This window comes from Pinus tabuliformis, chromosome 1_1, assembly GCF_031772625.1.
Source record: "Pinus tabuliformis cultivar Carrire ecotype Pingquan chromosome 1_1, CPIR1, whole genome shotgun sequence".
Lineage (NCBI taxonomy): Eukaryota > Viridiplantae > Streptophyta > Pinopsida > Pinales > Pinaceae > Pinus > Pinus tabuliformis.
Window position 1 is genome coordinate 693,147,810 of NC_142297.1, and position 20,555 is coordinate 693,168,364.

General features: G+C 35.2%; 1 protein-coding gene across 1 annotated transcript; it reads left to right on the top strand.

The window, feature by feature from the left end:
- The first annotated feature begins 2,184 nt into the window (after positions 1-2,184).
- On the top strand, positions 2,185-5,410 carry LOC149215314 (protein NRT1/ PTR FAMILY 2.9-like). Its single transcript, XM_089389692.1, has 3 exons — positions 2,185-2,273; positions 4,956-5,286; positions 5,399-5,410. The coding sequence occupies exons 1-3, from the start codon at positions 2,185-2,187 to the stop codon at positions 5,408-5,410; spliced, it is 432 nt and encodes a 143-aa protein (XP_089245818.1).
- Positions 5,411-20,555: the final 15,145 nt, after the last annotated feature.

The window sequence follows — 20,555 nt, forward strand, 5'->3', positions numbered from 1 at the left end:
ATACTAAATATATTCCAATGGATGATTACATCATTTTGTGGTCATCTTCGAACCATTATCAGGGAGCAATTCCACCAACAAAATACTTCAACTTCTAGCCATATTTGCAACTAGTCCAGGAACTGCTTCAAGCTTTAGTTCTAGAGTCGGTGGTCAACCTTAAACCTCCACACGTAGAGAACTCAATTTTTTCCACCTCATTTGGTTTGTGGTTTTGTAGTCTTCCATAAAAAACCTTCTACCCAATTTGGTTTGTGTCCTTCCTTAAACCACCATTTCAGAGAGCATATTCAAATATATTTTCACTTTAGCTCTCTTCTTGGACTCATATATACCCATTCAGATTAAGAGGGGGAATGTTGGAAAGTGGAATTCACGCATGTATAACAATCATTTATTAACACATGTTGCAATAAAATATAGATCAAACCTAAAGTGAAATGAAGGGATATGAAAGAATACAATCCCATCATTCCTACAGGGTAGAATTAATCTCTGTCCTATCAATCAAATCCTTCATTGGAGTGTTTTGTTGGTGAGGTGGGATAATGAAGTAGTCAAAGGAGGGGTTTTGTAGTGGTTTCTAAAACATCATCAATTATCTTGGAACTAACATGGTAAGACCTTTTTTTTAAATTTTATTATTTAAATTTGATCTAAACTTAATCAACATATGCCAAGTACTTCTAGTGGATAATAATCAGTGTGCATTGGTTCTTTGATTTTGCTTGGGCTCTAGTTCCTAGAATTCATCTATGTAATTCCCCTTGCATTAAAGGTTGATTTCTATGAAACATTCTTTTCTAGTGACTTTCTCCTTTCTTGGCATTTATCTCTCTAGTATTTTAAGTTTCATTTATTTTCAAATTCGACCTTGTGGTTCTTTGATTTCTAAAAATACAAGAAATGAGTTTCCATGTTTATTTCGGGCTATATGTGTTTTCCTTTTAAATTTTTGTTTTAGGAATTTCGAGCAGTAAGTAATGTTTCTTAGTTTATGGAGTTTGGCTCTTTTTTCTTTTTGGGTTGTAAGTACTTCATTTTGATTATATTATATTCAAACATCTCTATTCTTAGCGTATAAAAAATAGATTTTATAGGGAAGCACAAGAGATCTGCCAAGCCCTTCACTAGCATGAAAAATATTTCTTCTAAATGACTTTCAAGATACATGTAAATGAACGTTGTGCCTCATAAAATTTAAAAATAATGGGTTTCTTAGTTCAACATAATAGATTTTATAGGGAAGCACAAGAGATCTGCCAAGCCCTTCACTAGCATGAAAAATATTTCTTCTAAATGAATTTCAAGATACATGTAAATGAACGTTATGCCTCATAAAATTAAAAAATAATGGGTTTCTTAGTTCAACATAAGCAAAAAATTAAAATATTTAGAAATAGAATGTAACATGTTATGAAATATGGTTATCAAACTCAATAACGGTTCACATTTCATAGCTTCAAACCATAGAATAATAGTTAAAATGAAAAGCAGAAAATGCATAAAAAATAATATAGACATTGAATAACATAATTCTCATTTTTCGAAAAAAAAATTAGAAATAAACTATCAAACACAATGGAAGCTATTAATAATTATGTTTTTACGCCCTAAGATCTTTCCCTGTGAAATCAACTCCCCTCTCTGCCCACCTGTCATCATTATACACCATAAGATTATATGTTAGAAGACTGCAAAAGGATCAACCGTTAGATCAAAATGGTTACAAATTCATTACGGAAACAGTTTGCGGACTAGTCGGCAAAACTAATTACGGTGTGGTATCTTGAATTCATCATACACCACGCCATCACGTTAATACTTCCTCCATGTTTCGGTGAATTTATCATACACCGCGCCATCACGTTAATACTTCCTCCATGTTTCGACCTTCAATTAAATGCAGCAATGTTTTTTCTTAATCGACAAGACCAGGAAAAATATTGCCTGTGTTTTTATTATAATTCGATCAGAAGGGAATGTTTCTTCTCATGCTCACGGTTGTAATCCCTGGACTCTTTTTATTATAATTCGATCAGAAGGGAATGTTTCTTCTCATGCTCACGATTGTAATCCCTGGACTCTTTCCATCTTCGTGCAGCGCAACGGACAAGAAGTTGAACAAATGAGAGAGGGCTTCTGAGGGAGCAATTTGTGCTTCTGGTTTTCCTTTTCGCAGTCATGGCGGGTGGTTCTATCAGGACAAAGCCGCCTGCCGTGGCCTTCGCGGAGGATCAATTCGATCAGGGTGAAGATAGGGAGAAAAGAAGGTTGTAGAGCTACTTCAACTGGTATTACTTCGCAAGCCATGTGGTTGTTATAATTGCCCTCATTGTTGTCGTGTACATTCAAAGGGATGTTAGTTGGGGTTTCAACTTCAGCCTTCGTACTGCTTCCATGCTCATGTCCTCCATCTTCCTCCATTTGGGCGTGCAAAATTAGTAGTATGAACTTCCACAGGGCAGCGCTCTCGCAGGGTTCACGCAGGTTATCGTGGCCTCGGTCAAGAAGCGCAATTACCCATGCCCCTGAGTCTTTGCATCTTCACCATGGCGAACAATCCGACTATGATAAGCCCTGCCTTACAAACTAGTTCAGGTACATGTACTATTCCATTTTTATTGCTACCTGATACTACATATTCACAGGTACATGTACTATTCCATTTTCACTGCTACCTGATACTACATATTCACAATCATAGCTTTTTTATTCCATCTGGATCTACTTTTATATACAATTAAATTGGAAAAAAATAGATGTGTTTAAACATATAGATATAGATATACAGATGTTTCTCAAATTTCACTTGGCCAAGTATTTTCTAGTATCACCCTGTTTATCCAAATTAAGGGGATAAATCTATAATCACCACAATTCTTCTTTCTTTCCCTTTTTTCTTTCATTATTTTCAAATAAATTTAAAATAAATAAATTCTTTAGAAGAATTGAAATTTTATATATAATTCAAAATTAATTATTTTCAACAACTCCTACTATTTATAAATAATTTAATCAATTTTATAAAGAAAAATCATCCCAAAAATCTATTTCCCACCCAAAGTATTTACTCTAACCAGCATACTTTGACCATAAGCCCAATTGAACTGAACAATAACTGTGACCGAGTTTTGTTCTTCACTAGATCCGATCATTAACTCAAAACCCTGCTAATACAAGTAAAAGGTTTCATTTCTGAAAAGGTCTTTGTAAATATAATAACACCATTTCATAAAAGACGTGCATATTGCAAATAAAAGGTTTCAGGTTTTGGAAAGATCTTTGTAAAGATATTAACAAATTAATTTAGTTGAAAATTTATTCTTCTTTCTCTATTCAGTTCAATTCAGGGGAAAAATAATTTAATTTTTTAAATTAAATAAAAGGCGTTGTTTAATATTTTTAAGATTGGATTTCTTTGATTTAAATAATGATTTTTTAGTGAGATGGTTTTTTATTTTGTTTCAAAATATGAGTAAATTTAACATATTGAAATAATTTTCCAATGTTTAGATTTTTCAAGTTTCATAATTCAAATTTATAATTTCAACAAATTTTTATTGCATTTTATACAAAAATTAACTTAACATAACAGATTTAAACTATAATTGCCAAAAGAGTTGTTTTTTAAACTGTAATTACCAAAAGAGTTGTTTTTTTAGGAGTGTTGTTCAGCTGTTCCAGACACAGAACTACGCATTTTTAGAAACCCATCTGATCCATGAGATGGCTACTGTTACTAGTTACTATTAATAATACTGTTACTAGTTACTATTAATAATAACGGTAATGGCAGGTTTTTAATGAAATGTATATAGAAATGTATGATTTAAGATTATACATAGCTAATTCAAATGTATGCTTCTTTGATTCAGTTTATATTGACAAAATTTTCAAATGCATGTTTCTTGATTCAGTTTATATTGAGTAAAATATATACTTATAGTTGAGATGAAAATATAGATCAAATAATTATAATGTGTTATTTTAAATATAAAATTATATATTTTTATTTAATATATAATTTTATTTGTAATTATTAATAATATTTAAAATTTGTATGATTATAAATATTAATTAATCTTTTTAATTATACTCTCCAATTTCTTAGATATCTAAATAAATTTAAATTTGGTAACTATAATGTAAACCACCCCTATCTATTTTATCATAATTAATGATAAACTAATGAACTCTCCTCCTGCCATATCAAATTATGAAGGTCGCGGCTTGCTCTACGTTCCTACTCTGTCTGATTCTATGGTCTCTTATGATAAGTAAGAAATCCACATTACAGTACATAATTGTCAAATCGAGGATTCTCATTCTGGTTCTACGAGATCTTATATGAAATAAGTACACAATATTATTGAGAGAACGGTATATATCTTATAAATACTTGTCCAGAAAAGCCTTAAACCACTGAATTTCTATTCAACAATAATCGATACATATGCATAAATAGAGTTTGCCTCTCTAAGAATTGATATGTAAATTTGTAAAATTATGACTGCATCACTTGATTTCTTCTCTGCAACTGTATCAGGAATTGGCGCCTCTCCAGTCTGCTGTATTCGTAATTGATTGATATATTCACGGATTGAGTCACTAGAATGAGGATTCAAGAGCCTCTCTCTATAGATGTAGATTGATGGACCGACTAGGATGAGGATCCAACAGCTTTTCTATTTCATATGGAGGTCATTTGTCTTGTACATTGACATCTAAAAAAGAATGCATTGCTTTACATAGGGATGAATCTAGTTTTATATGTCTGATTCCATTCTCGTTTTCAGTCTTAGGCTTCTGCTATTAATTTCATTATTTGAAGGGTCCATCCACAATCAGCGCATCTGTTTATATACTGTTTAACATGCGATATATATTGTATGAGGGTTCACTCTCATTTCAAAAGCCAGGACCCTAATTTTAAAAATTGTTATGACCACCAGGTTCTTGAACAAAGCTGCCATAATGAACCCCGGCCCCACCCGAGCGGACGGCTCCTCACCGATTAGCAGCTGGAGTGTCTGTTCTGTTGAAAATATTGAGGGGCTCAAATCCGTCATCAGAACACTTCCCATATTTTCCTGTGGAACTGCCATTCAAATCACAAACGCACAGTATCACACGTTCTCCGTTTTGCAGGCCCTGAGCATGGACCGGCGGATAGGCTCCAAGGGTTTCGAAATACCCGCGGGATCATTCTCGGTTTTCTATCTGCTTGTTCTCATCGTATGGCTGCCATTTTACGACAGGATATCAACGTGTTTCACAGATTGGGTATCGGATTCAACATTTCATCGTCATCTATGTTTTGGGTATAGAATTATATTTTGTTTTTTTTTTTTTTTTTTTACTAAAATAATTGCTGTTAAATTATATTACTACTCAGAAATCTTGTTAAAGTATAGATTTCTTAAATTATAGAGTACTTTATACGGTAATCATTTAGTTATTAAATAATACATTAAGCGCTTAATTTTTTAGTTGAACAATACATTGTGTGATTTTTAAATGTGAGATTTTTTATTATAAAAGATTTTCCCTAAAATATCATGTTTACTAGTAATTTTATGTATTTTGTTTTTAATTCTATATTTTTTATAAACTAATATCAAAAACATATTTCTCTGTTTTATTTTATTTTTATATTTTTAAATATACGTTATAAAAAAATATAAATATATAAAGAAATTTAATCTTTTTATAAGAAATAATTTTATTGTAAGTAATGAAAATAAAATCTACTTTTTTAAATTATAATTCATATCCAACTTTATAAATAATAAAGTTACATTTTTGAATCATGGAAACTAAATAGTTAAAAAATGATTCAAACTAAATAGTTAGAAATCCAATCATTGATGGATCTTTGGAAATATCATGTATTGATGGATAGTTGAAATATCATTCATGTAAATCTTATTATAACAATAAACCTATGTTACACAGAACTGCTCTTAAGAGTTTGGAAACTTGTTCTAATGGTTCCTGCCCTCCCAGGAGCTTTGGAACTGTATGGGAACGTTTTCTTTTCAGTGGGAGGTGCAATAGGAGCTTGGGAAAGTTCCTGGAGCTTTGAAGACTATTTTTTTTTTGTAGTTTCGGCATTCCATGGGGTTGGAGAATACAAAGTATGTAGAGAAATACACTCAATTGCCCACAAAACATGAGCTTAAGTTGAAATATTCGTAGGAAGAAAGGCCAAAGACGCATTCTGTGGGGTTGGGGAATACAAAGTATGTAGAGAAATACACTCAACTGCCCACAAAACATGAGCTTAAGTTGAAATCTTTGCAGGAAGAAAGGCCAAAGACATCCTTAACACCAACATCCTTAATTGAGAAACTGGAGCAATCTCTTGATGGGTTAAGGAAGCGTGTGGCACCTGGATGTAAGGGCAATATCTCGGATGTCAGGCTGATGAATATTTTTTTTGTTGTTTATGTATATATATTGCAGAAGATTGTGTATGCATATTGTATGTCGTAGTCAACGCTTAAACATTAGAGTTGCTTTACTATTTCTTTTAAGAGTAACTAGAGAAACATATGTAAAATTGTTCTTTTGTATTTTTAAGCTAGTTTGTTTCAAAGACTGGTCATGTGTCTTAATGAACTTGACATTTTAATATTTCATATATATATAAAAGGGAAAGACTTAGGGAGAGAGATACCCAAAGAATATATTTATATATAAGAGAGATGATATATTTAAATTGATTTTAATATTTGAATATTTTAATTCAATATTAATTTTGATTATTATATAAATTATATAATTAAAAAATATATTTTTAAATTTTTAAATTTTTTATTATATAATATTACTGCTCTCAATTAGTCGTTCCTATAAATTTTAGAGAAACCTCTAACGGTTCCGACACCCGTACACAAGTTCCCAACGAAAACTAGTGCAACATAGCAATAAACACATTTTTACTTTATTTTTTCTTTAATTACATATTATAAAAAAAAAAATTTATATTAATAATACTGGAAAAAAACTAAGTAATGATTTTGAATTAAATAAAGAAAATAAAATCTAAAATTTTAATTATAAAGGATAACAAATTTTAAATTACATTCAACTTTAATATATATATATATATATATAATAAACCTATTTTTTGTTTAGAAAACCTTCGGCAAAATCACATAATCAAACTTTTGTCGACGCGTTTCGAACCAACTAGTGTGGTTCATCGTCAGGACGATGAACCACACTAGTTGGTTCGAAACGCGTCGACAAAAGTTTGATTATGTGATTTTGCCGAAGGTTTTCTAAACAATGTTATGGATCACAGAAGTCTAAATTCCTAAACCTATTTTTATTTTAAAATTTATTTTTCTTAATTATATATTATAAAAAAATTATTTTTATAATAATAATAATAATAGAAAAAAAAATCCTAAAATCTTAAATGTAATCACAAAAAATTTTAAATCACGTCCTACTTTATAAAATAATAATAAAGTTGCAAGATGGCAACTAAATAGTTAAAATTCGAATAAATAATGGATCGTTGGAAATACCATCTTCTTTTATAATTTATACTCTCCATTTACTGTTCATAAGTGGTTTCGATTTTGTTTCTAATAAGATAATTTATTATTTACCCATTACATTATCTTTGAAGAGAGTTGGTCTTTTAGTGAAAAACAAAAGGGTTCGATTTTAATTAGTGCTCTTAAACCAGATAATTCATGAGAGGATCACGGAAATTAAACATAACCATTTGAAGGGAAAGATTCCATTTTCATTGGGCCGTCCCCACTCGCTTACTGTACTAGACCTGTGTTACAACCTTTTATCGGGATCAATCCCTATCTCCCTACGAGGATTGTCTAAACTAACCAATATCAGTCTTAGTCACAACAGTTTGAGCAGATAGAGCGGGTGTGTTTACATCATCAAGGGACCTCGCCTTGAGACAAAGTAGAACAATTTTCAACAATATTTAAAAAAGTTGATTCTAGAAGTATATTATCTGATATTGTTTTTAATGTGATAATGTGAATCTTGAAATCCATATCAAATCAACATGTGAATTTTGCAAACCATATATAGATAAATGTCAAAAAGAAAAGAGAATGATCAAATGATTGATCTCTATATTGATATTCTATATTGACATACATTCCACATCATGTACGAAACCAGCATCATTATTCTATAGAATGTTTTTTTTTTTTTTTTTTTTTTTTTTTAATTTTTACTTATTTTTCCAAAATCTTGCAATCAATTTAGAGAAAATACTTAGATCTTTTGTATCTTCCCTCTCTCCATGGTCACCACCCTCCATGATAGAAATTATGAAGACTTTATCAAAGAGCTTGTGGATTGCACTATAAAACACATAAATTTATACAAATCCGAGTTGGTAAATCTACAGAGGTTTTACGGACGGTCATTAACTTCCTATCTTCCTATCTAATTCCATTGACTATGGTTGACTCCCCACCATCATATGATTAGGCATGATTATTATTCTAACACCTCCGCTTAATCATGACCTATACTTTAACTTGCTAGCTGGTCTAAGTCTCAACTATGCTTACAACAAAACATTTCATTTTTTCCTTCTTGTTGAAGAGTCCATGCTTGTTCATTTGTTGATGTAGTTTCTTTCTTTCTTTCATTATGAGCTCCTTCAACTGCTATTTTCTTATGTACTTAACATCAACAAGCTCTTCTAGATTGGGAACATCTCGAACAAAGTAATCCAATTCAAGTTCTCCCCACTTTCCATGAGAAGCCACTAGAGGAGCCACCAAAATGCAATCATCTTCGAACATGAGCGGCGTCTGAACAACATCCATGGTTGTATCCTCCACTGTCACAACCATCTTAGAAGCGGATCCAATCAAATTTGTAACAATTTGGTTCCGAGAGAAGCAAGTTTTGCTCTCAGTGATTACAGGGACATGTGGAATAGACATGCAAAAGATGTACGGAGCGACCTTTTGATTCTTGGAAATCAAATCCCTTTCATCGTTCTCCTAAAGCTACTACAGTTGGAGCTGATCAACTCGACTGTTGATGTCCAGGAGAAGCTTATGGATTTGTCGAAAGTTATATTGGATTGGTTCAACCCCTTCGACCAAAAAGAACATGATATAAAGCAATGGTCGTGTCATCATCATCATCATCTTTTGGGTTTCTTGCACACTGCAATTGCATCTCCACCTTTGAAAGAGCATGAGTCTGTCATCTGCATGGACTGTTGTGGAAAGCAGTGCATTGTAAAGCTCAAAGACAAAAGCAAAGCAGGGAATGACGCCAAAATAATCCCTCACGCAATAGAATTAAGAAACGCTGGGATCAGATTTAAATCAAGGCAGGGAGGCATCAATGAGATTGAGTTTGAGAAGCTCAGGGCCACCATTTTTCTTCCCCCAATCCGTATCACAGACACTACAGAGATAGTACTCCGGAACTTAATCGCTTTTGAGATGTGCAAGCCATCTCAAATTAATGACGAGGGTACCCCAAATAACATGTTGCCCGGAAGATCCAGATTTGTTCACAAATGTAAGAAGGAATTTGACCCTCTAGTTTATTTGAGGCTAAAGATAAGAAATTTGAAGCATGCAACATCGTGCAGAATTCTTAAGGGACTGAACCAGTAATGTTATTAATTGATAGATCAAGTTCCCAAGGAAAGTCAGCCACCGAACTTGATAGATGGCGAAGGCTGCCATTCAACTGATTACCTCGTAGCCCCACCTCCTTCAATGAAGTCTATGAGTTATACAACTGAGATGGTATTGGCCCTTCCAACTGATTGTACGAAAGGTCTATTTGCTCAAACATAGGAAGATTCCACAACCATGAAGGAATTTGTCCCTTGAGGGCGTTCCTAGATATAGCCAATGTCGTCATAGAATTTTGAGCCCTCAGGGAAAGTGGAAAGCTCTATACTTCACAATAAGATAATCTCAACACATCTAACTGAAATGGTGGAAAGCTCTATACTTCACAATAAGATAATCTCAACACATCTAACTGAAATGGTGGGTTCCAGTGGGAGGTGATATTGAAGGACAATTTGTTCTTTTACAGGTCAAGATATTTTAGATTCTGCAGACTGTGAAAGTGTGTCTCTGAGATCGGTCCGCTCAAACTGTTGTGAGAAAGACTAATATTGGTCAGTTTAGACAACCATCATAGGGAGATAGGGATTGATCCCGATAAAAGGTTGTAGCCCAGGTCTGGTACAGTAAGCGAACGGAGAAGGCCTAATGAAAATGGAATCTTTCCCTTCAAATTGTTGTGTTTCAGATCTAGCTGAGCCAAGGCCGATAGTTTTCCTATAGAAGATGGCAAGGATCCCTTAAAACTATTGTTTTCGATACGGAAAAGGGTCAGGGTCTTCCACTGGCCCTGAAAAATCTGAGAAACATTGCCAGATATTCTATTGTTGTCCAAGTTAATTCTTTTTAGACGAGGCATCTGAGATAGTTCAAACAGAAGAGATCCGCTGAGACTTGAATTGGACATCTGCAAGGAAATCAAACTAGTCATATTGCTTAACCAACTGGGGAATTCAGTGTGAAATGGGTTGCTATCAAGATGTAGAATTTCTATGGATGTAAGGTTTTGCAGCGAAGGGAGAATGGCACCCGTCAGGCCACAGTTCGACAATGAAAGGTTCCTGAGCTGAGAAAGGCGACCTACTGACCATCCCGATGCGGAAGACATCGCTGAGAGGTCGACTCTGTCAAGGGATAGGTGTTTCAAGGCTGTGAGATTTGTAAGCCATGAGTGGTCGGGACTTTCCAGAGTAAAAGCAGAGGAATGGTCCCTGAAAATCCACTTTAGAGAGGTTAAGGTGTATTAATTTCTTCAACATGCCCAACTCTTGGGAAATAGGTTGGCCCTTAAAATTATTGGAGCCGACATTCAAACTCTCCAAATCCCTTAACTGAGAAAGAAAGAATAGTGCAGGACGGAACTCACCATTCAGACTGCAATTATGCACATCCACACCAACCACATGACCGGTCCGTCCGTCGCAAGACACGCGATCCCATTCGCAACAGTTAATTGAAGCAATATTCCATGAAGCCAACCGTCCAACAGAATCATGTAGATGGTTTTTAAAATTCAAGAGAGAATGAATTTCTTGATTCAAACAACCAGTGTCGCAGTAAACAGGCTTCAATATAACCAGGAAAATTATGCAACAAATGAACACCCGGGTAACAAAACTCAACAAGCTCTTTCGCATGATACCTGTCAGACGCCATTCTTGTTTCAAGGGTCTGCTTCTGCAGTGTTGCAGGCTGGCTATTTTCGGCATCATAATTATTTTTTCTGGGCGCCGGGATGATGGGTCCTCAACTATCTACTTTAACAATACTAATTAAGATTGTACTCTTTAATTCTTCACGAAAAAGGAAATTCAAAGAGAATGTATCACTCAATAAAAAATTATTTTATTAACCAAAAAAATTGGCTTATTTATAAAAATAATAACAGTATTATAAATTACATTAAAGTTCACATAAACATTATTATATAATAAATATCAAAATTTTTACCTTTAAATAGTTTAGTCTAAAGAGTCCAGTTCAGAAAATAATGGAAATTTCGGCAAGATTATGATAAAATTTGGCAGAAATTATTTAAAATCTTAGTTACAGCTGTGAATTTCAGTATTTTGAGTGCATTAGGGGTTCTTGATGGTACTGAACCCATTTCAACCTTCACAATACAATTCAAATACTAGAGCATTCTGATTTTTTGAATTTTTTTTCCCCTGATTCCCACAAGAAATATGTCATACAAGCGAATTTGTGACATCCATAGACAACTCCCTAGACTCTTAAACATTCATATAGAAATCACTATATAATAAACATCAAAACACTTACTTTAAAGCACCCTTCACATTGCTAAAATAAAATAAAAATCATAAAATCTAACTAAATTTTAATATTAATTCAATTTAGATTATTATTATTAATTATAAAAAAAATTAATATATTACTGTAAAACATATATATAAATGGTTAACAAACATTCATATAAGCATTACTATATAATAAACATCAAAACATTTACTTTAACTTACATTTCACATTCCTAAAATAAAATAAAAATCATAAAATCTAATTAAATTATAACTTTAAGTGATGATTGACGCTATGTGATTCATTTCACTAGTTTCGATCCCACTTCTTCACCATTGTGAGCATCACCAATGAGTGCTAAGTGGACTATTAAAAAATCATGAGAAATTTAAGTGATCATTGAGGCTATGTGATTCATTTCACTAGTTCCAATCCCACTTCTTCACTCTTGTGAGCATCACCAATGAGTGCTAAGTGGACTATTTAAAAATCATGAGAAATTTAAGTGATCATTGAGGCTATGTGATTCATTTCACTAGTTTCAATCTCACTTCTTCACCCTTGTGAACATCACCAATGAGTGCTAAGTGGACTATTCAAAAATCATGAGAAATTAGTTAGTTACGACTACCTCTCATGGAAATGGTCATAGATGAATGACTTACTTAACCCAGTTGAATCCCAAAAAATGATATATGGGAAAACTCCTCAATATTTAAAAACTTTAATTTAATTTAAATTATTATTATTAATAATTATAAAAATACTTAATATAACACTGTGAAACAAATATATAGAATACGATTCTTAAATATGGAGATTTATCCCAACTTTAATAAATCTTAACTTTTGATGTGTCTATGGATATAGTAAACATTCCTAAGACATAATTAAAAAAAGAAATGATACTTCCAATTAACCATCTCACTCATTTTCTTTCTAATTCATGTAACTTTATTATTATATAAAGATGGCGGTGATTATAAATTAAAATTTTTAGATTCTATATTCATTACTTACTTTTTATTATATGAAGGTTAAAATGGTTTGTATTTTATTTTTTTCTGGAGAAAAAATTGTAACTAATTATTAATAGAAATAAAAAGTTACATTAGTAATCAGTCCTCCCTTTAAGAGGCCAAAAAGAAACTCAGTTGTTTTGAATAAAAACGAGCACAAGACTATATACAAAAGATTGTTTATGTTCATTGGCATACTGATCAAAACTGTTACATATACACTGCATGTACTGTACATAAATAAAAACTAAGAGCATGATAATCATAAAAAGGAGGGAAAGAGTCTAGACCCTCCCTAGCCAAAACTAAAATTTTTCAATGATGAAAAATTAATAAGCTCAGATAGTTATTAAACTGCAACAAAAGATTGTTGTTAAGAGTGACACTTTGTCCCATTTATGAGTTAAGTGATCTGCCAATCTCTAAGAGCATTTCAAGTGCCTTCTTTGGATAGGGAATCTGCTTCAAAATTCCCTTCCTTATATATATGGAAATAGAAATATAATTAAAATCTTGCTTTAGTTGTAAAATTTCTTCAAGAACAAGAATCTGTGTGTGATTGTGTCATCTCTGTGAGTTGTTGAACCAATTAATAAGATTTATAGAATCTCCAAATACTTGAAGAGATTTGCAATCATGTTCCAGGGCCTAGCACATTAGATGTTTTAAGGAAAGAATCTCTACGTAATTGTTAAATGCCTGCCTAGTCCAATTTTTTTTATTTTAGGACATGTTGGGTACTTAGGTGAAGGACCGGGCCACCCCCACAAATGCTTTCTTCATTTGATGCCCCATCAAAATATGACCATGGCATTTGGCAATTTATTTCTTCTGCAATGATCATGTGAGGCATTTGAATAGGGTCTTTCTTAGGTAACATAACATAGATGTCTCCAACTTCAGTTGTAATAAGATTTGGGATAAATGGCGTTTCCCTAAAAGTAGCCTTGTTTCTAACCAACCATACTCCCAAACATATATGAGGGGGGATATTTTGGAGAGTTTCATCCCAAGATGATTCTCACTAGCTTCTCCAAGCCTCAAAAAGTCTTGCCCCTCTCCATTCCATATTAAATCCCAACATTTGTCTAGTCTTAGCCCAGATGCTTTGTGGGAAAGGGAAAACTAAGAACAAATGAAGGACTGGTTCTTCAACATTTCTACACAGAGTGCACCATCCTGGGCCTTATTTTAGTCTCTTTTGGAGATTATCCCAAGTTGTCACTTTGTTTCTAATGATACACCACATTAAAATCTGCATCTCAGCTAAGAATGTAAGGTTCCATAAGGGCTTCCATCACCATTCAAGGTTGATCACCCTTAATCTATCCTCAATATGATGACTATAACCTATTTTGGAGTGTAAATCCTGAATGGACTGTGTACTCAACATAACGTATATTCTTTGTCTCTAAGTCTAATATGCGACCTCTTCTGCGCATCAATATAATCAACCCATATGCTGACATGATCATCACGAATATTTAGTTGAGTTGTTGATTTCCAAGTTGGTGACCAAAAGGTATTTTGTGTTTCGTCCCTTATTTGGTGCAGATGAATGAAACCCTGACCATTTAGAAAAGTCACCATTTCATCCAAAAGTTTCAATATTTTTGAACAACTCATTTTTTCTCCATTTCCCATCCTCCACGGTAGGTTACTTTCAATCATATTAAAACAGTCATTGACTGCTTTTGAGATGACTAATGAATTTGGTATCATTTTATCCTGTCTTCTAATCCAGTCATCAATTGAGAGGGGGAATATATATTTCCTTGTGACCACCGTTGTCTATAGACTATCTATAGATAGGAGCCTCCAACTAAATTTCACAAAAAGAGCCTTTGCAAACATAAGAATGTCCTTAAGTCCCCATTCTCCCTAGGATTTTGGGAGGGCCACCTTTTTCTAGGCTACCTAATGATGGACATATTCTTCCTTTGATCCAACCCATAAGAATCTACCACATAGTTTTCATATTGAGGCTAAAATTCCTTTTGGGACCCATGCGAGGGCCATCCAATAAACTGGTATGGCCTCCAACACAAATTTAATATGGACTAATATTCCAGCTCTCGTCAACCACTTGAAGCTCTAGTGTTGAAGTCTTTTTTCCACCTTGGCCAGTAACCACAACCAATCATTTTCCGGGAAGAGTTTGGTTTGAAAAGGAAACCTAGGCACTTGAGACTATCCCTTTGGGGATGATTCTGAAGGGATTTTTTTTTTGCACCCTTCTCACCTCGAATTGAGACAACCTTGTCACTGATAGTATTGATTTATGAACATTGATTACCATACCTGTGGCTTTCTAAAAAAGAGCGAGGGCTTGTTTTATGGATTCCAAGTCTTGTCTAGAGCCATTGCAAAAAATTAAAATGTCGTCAACAAAAAGTAAGTGGGTGATGAATAATTTTAATGCCACTTTGATTCCATTTATCTCTCCCCACCTTTTTTCTTCTAGCAGAAGTCTACTTAGCCTTTCAACTTCCAATAGAAATTGGAGGGGGGACAGGGGACAACCCTGTATCTAACCTCTCTAGCCATTAAAAAAGTGGGAGGTTGAACCATTTATTAAGACAACAAAGGAGACATTAGTTATGTACCCGATAACCCAATTAATAAATGGCACATTAAATCCTCAATGAGTAAGAATCATGCAAATGAAAATCTAGTTGATCTGGTCATAAGCTTTAGACAGGTCTAATTTTTCCATTACCCACTTTAGCTTTTACATTTTGATATTGTACAATCCTTCTTGGGCCACCCCAATGGCTTCATGGATCTGCCTACCTTCAAGGAACCGAAACTGTTCTCTGGACATGTTTATGGACATGACCGATCTGAGGGGCATTACTATTATCTTGGCTATGATTTTATATATGCAATTGCATAGGGAGACAGGTTTGTATTCATCGAATGATTTAGACTCATCTATGTTTGGGATGAGTGCTATGAAGGTAGAATTAAAGGGGTCATATATTCTCCTTGTCTCGTGGAAATCCTCTATAACCTGCAAGAGTTCATCCATGAGCAACTAAAAAAATCCTAGATAGAATTACACCGTCCATCCATCTGGCCTGGGGATTTTTTCCTTCTGCAACCCTTCGAGAATTGTCTCCAAATCCACTTTTGAGATAGGCTTCATTAACTATTTATTTTCTTCCTCCTCCACAAACCTAGGAAAATAATAGGCTATTTGGATGACCTCTGCAATGGAAGCTTCCTCTCGAGCCTTGAATAAATTTTGGAAAAAAACCTTTCCGAGTGATGCAAGTTCACCAAAATATTTTTCTTTTCTCCCATCAAGATATGGCATTTCCCAGATTGTGTTTGCATTCTTTTGAATTTTGGCATAGTTATGAAGGAATTTAGTATTCTCGTCCACACTTTTTAACCACATCACCCTGCTCTTCTACCTCCACTGTTCCTCTTTATCGGCCAACGATTTCCTCTTGGAGATTTTCAGTTGCATGATCCTTTACTTGGTGTCCACGGAATCGTATCCTCCTCCTGCAAGTGATTCTAGCCTCTCCAGTTCTTCTTCAATTGATTTGGGATATGCTTCATCTCTAGTCTTCTTCTAAATAGTCCATTCAATAGAGGCATTTTTGACCCTTTCTATATTGTTTACGAGGTGATAGGTTGGGGCAATTCCCATATCTTATTTGAAAGGAATCCATGTTTCATTTACAATCTGAGTATAACCTTCATCATCCAACCATCAGGGGTTGAATTTGAATGGTCTACCAGGTTTGATGTTCCCCCCTCCAGTTCTAGAAAAAGTAGATTGTGGTTAGAAGACCCCCCTATACCAATCTATTGTTGGAATAGAGGTATATCATTAACCAAAGTTTTAGCAAGGAGGAATTTGTCTAGCCTCTTGGAAACCCTATCTTCTCGAGTATGCTTGTTCCTCCATGAAGGTTTGAGTTTGATTAAGTTAACATCAATAAGGTGTCTGTCCACGCAATTGCAACTGAATAATTTTTCCATCGGGTTTGGAAGAGCTTAGGGACCCCATATTATAGAGGCCCCTAGGTAAAAATTCATGTCATCCCCAAGAATTAGGTTATCCTCCTTTATAAAAGATTTGGCCATTAGTTTGTTCCAATACTCGCATCTATCGTGACAATGCCCATAAATGTTTATTAATCTCAGGTCCATATTCAGGTCAGTTGAGTAGATGTTTATCCCCAAGATATTCTTTGAGACCAAAGTGCTTGAGATTTTGATAGATTTCATATTTATTCCCATAGCTAATCCCGTAGATCAACCTCTCACATCTAGAGAGAAAAAGTACCAGCCTGGGAACATCTTAACCAAAGCTTCAGTTTTTGGTCACCTTGCCCCATAGTTTCCTGAATCATGATGATATCAGATGCCAAGGATGAAATAAACCTTTTCAATGCTAGTTTTATTCGGGAACTAACAAAACCGATGCAATTAAGAGAGAGAGAAATCATGAGGGAACTAGGGTTGGGGTCTGCATTTCTCTAAGCACCCCTTTGAGGGATTTATGTTTCCCTTCAGCAATATCTAATCGAGCTTTCATTTGTGCCTTGGAGAGATGTGATTTTATACCTTTGGATTTCCCATTCCATAGAATGGTCGGGAGAGGGCCCAAGCCTCCCATACAAGAAGATGGGCCCTCTTTAGGAACCTTGGGTCTTATATTATAGGGAGGGTCTATAATAGGGTGAGGACCCGACACAGTCGTGGAGGTTGAGGGGGTAGGATTCGATGAGGAAAATATGATAATGTAATCAATAGGCCTAAGAGACGAAACCATTATGGATGATATACAAGTGCATACAACAACAGGCCTAGAAGGACCAGGCACCAATACCATACAAGAATTGTCATTCAAACAATAATTTGAACAACGAGAGAAAGGTTCAGGAATACCTAAAGGAAGAGAGGATTTGTCTTCACGTGTGGTTGACTCACGTAATGCCTACTGGTTCTTTTATTTGCCTCCCACCCCTGAACCACTTCCCAACACCATCTTTTCTCCCTGTTGAGCCTAATATTCCTTAAATTCATCCTATGTGGGGGCCTTCTGACCAATCTCTCGGGATCCTAACTTTTGACTACTTTCGTGTTTTCTCTCAAACTGAGAGCTTGATTTGTTGATGCCCATAACAACCAGAGGGAAATCGCGAACCAAATGTTCCTGAGTAAGATATCGACGACAACGGAAGGGTAAATCCTCATAGTCAACTTGCTGTCTATAACTGCATCCTTTGAAATTTAGCATGATGTTGGGCAACAACCCCTCTTTGAGATCCAATTTGTCAAGGATCCTAGAAATAGTTCTGGTTGTGGATGTATTAAGAGACATATCAGCCTCCAGGAAAATCCCCAATTTATTCTCGATTGCATGAAACACATCTTTTGCCCATATCTAAGGGGAAAGAGTTGGTAATATTACCCAAATTGGTAACTCTTCCACATGCTCCCTCATCACGTCAAAGAGAGGGTTCCATCGTTTTAACAAGACTGTTGACCCAAATTTCAACATGAACCAACCCCTTGCAAGGATAATTACCTCGGCTTCTCTCCCTACAGTATCGTCCGATGAAGCCTGTATCCACCCATCTATTTCTTTTGTTTTAAAGTGTCTTCTCGATGCCCTTCCAACCAGAATGTGCTCTTCCACCTCCATGGTTGAATCCAGCTGTATATCTTCCCCTAACACTAGGTGCTTATCATCTGACTTGGTTTGTATGAACTTCCTTTGTTGTCTGTTTCACTCCTGCCTTAATACCTCCCCCTTCCTCAGTTCCAATGGCCCTATCCACCACCTGTCAAAAAGGCTTGCGCCTTGCATGGCCCAGATCTGCATATTATGGCCTCCTCGAATTGATATTATGAGGATCAACCAAACCTTCCTCTATGAAACCTTCCGACGAAACCAATCCTATTTTTTTTATGCTCTTTTGAGGTGTCCTCCCTCAACGCTTCACAAATAGACACATTTTCTCCTCTCAAATTGTCTAAAAGATTCTTCGAGACATACCCTAAACCAAAACCTGATGGATTTCCTACTGACCCTCTTAGTAGGGCCTCCTCCCTGAGATCAAAATTGAGTACTCCCTGACCATCCCGAATTACCCAACAACAGACAACTGAAACTCCCGTCTGGAAAAATCTTCTAGAGAAAAGAAAGTCAAGGCTTTGGTAGCTTAGATGCTTCGAGTTATTTCTTTCCAATTCCTCACAAAGTGAGAAACCCTCGATTCGTGAAGTGAAAACATTAGAGCTCGACCCTGCCCATGAAGGATTAAAAGGATTAAAGATATTAGGTCTTACCTTGACACTATTATGGATTATGTCTTCGAGCCCTCTTGACTACTGAGCACACTAAACCTACGACGCTAAAGGAAATGAGGTTCCTGTGCTAAAATGAAAAGAGGTAGCCAGGATCACATACGCATTAAGGTATCAAGGATCACATCCACACAAAGGTTGTTGTCTCCACCACAAAAAACTAGGTTTTTTGTTTCTTCAATGGTTAAGGATTTCTTTCCTTCTAGAACAACAAGAGTTGTTGCCTTTGAGATACCTTGATCTGAACACCTTTAAGATTTGGTGCTAGAATATATCTGATTGATGAGTACCTTGATACTAGAGCAAAAGTCACATTGTAATCAATTCCCTCCACCTAAGAGAACCCTCTGGCCACAAATTTGGTCTTGTGTTTCTCCACACTCCCATTTGCTGCTTACTTTAACTTGTAAAGCCATCTGGAACTCACCACTAACTTGTCTGTTGGTCTTAGGACCACTTCACAAACACAGTTTCTGATAATGGATTCATACTCCTAAACCATGGCATCAACCCATACTTGTTACTGCACTTCTTCCTCGAATGAGGATGGCTCTACCTCTACACTCTCTCTCATTAGAGCCATGTAGCTAGTGTACCAATCTGGTGACCTTCTCTGCTTGCACTATGATGTGGGTGCTCCCACATTCTCTCTAGCATCATGCATCAATTTTCCAGCTTCTCTGGTACGCTTCCTTCCATCCATGGAAGTCTTTGCATGAGTTGGTGTTTCCGCTCTCTGCTCCTCTGCATGTGGTTGCTCCACATCATCCCAAGGTTCCTCCTTTGGAGCTAAAAGCTCTTCATATGCATGTAATTGAAGCTCCCTCTCAAGGGAACATCTCATGGCCTTCTCTTCATTGAACTTCACATCTCTACGAACCACTATCATTCTGTTGGATGGCAGGTGCACCTGATAGTTGTGAGGTGTATCAGTGTACCCAAAAAATATTCCCAACTCAGTTGTTGGCTATAGATTTTTCCATGCATCCTTGGTAACATGACAATACACTGATGAACCAAAGATCCTAAAGTGTGCCACAACTGGTTTCTTACCTAAAAAAGCTTCTTCTGGTGTACTCATCTCGAGAATTCTATGAGGGCTTATGTTCCACAAATAAACAACTGTGTTGCATGCTTCAGCCCACAAGTGCAACAATACGCCCTAATTATGTAACATCACTCATGACACTCCCACAATACTTTTGTTCTTCCTTTCAGCCACCCCATTCTACTGTGGGTTATGAGATGATATTAATTCTCGTCGAATGCCTTCTTATGCACCAAAGTTCTTGAATTCATTTGACACATTCTCCATCGTTATCGCTTCAGAGAGCTTTGA

Coding starts and splice junctions, on each gene's coding strand:
- LOC149215314 (XM_089389692.1), top strand. CDS start 2,185: ATGGCGGGTGGTTCTATCAGGACAAAGCCGCCTGCCGTGGCCTTCGCG. Junction 2,274..4,955: donor GAAGATAGGGAGAAAAGAAG/GTTGTAGAGCTA, acceptor TATGACCACCAG/GTTCTTGAACAAAGCTGCCA.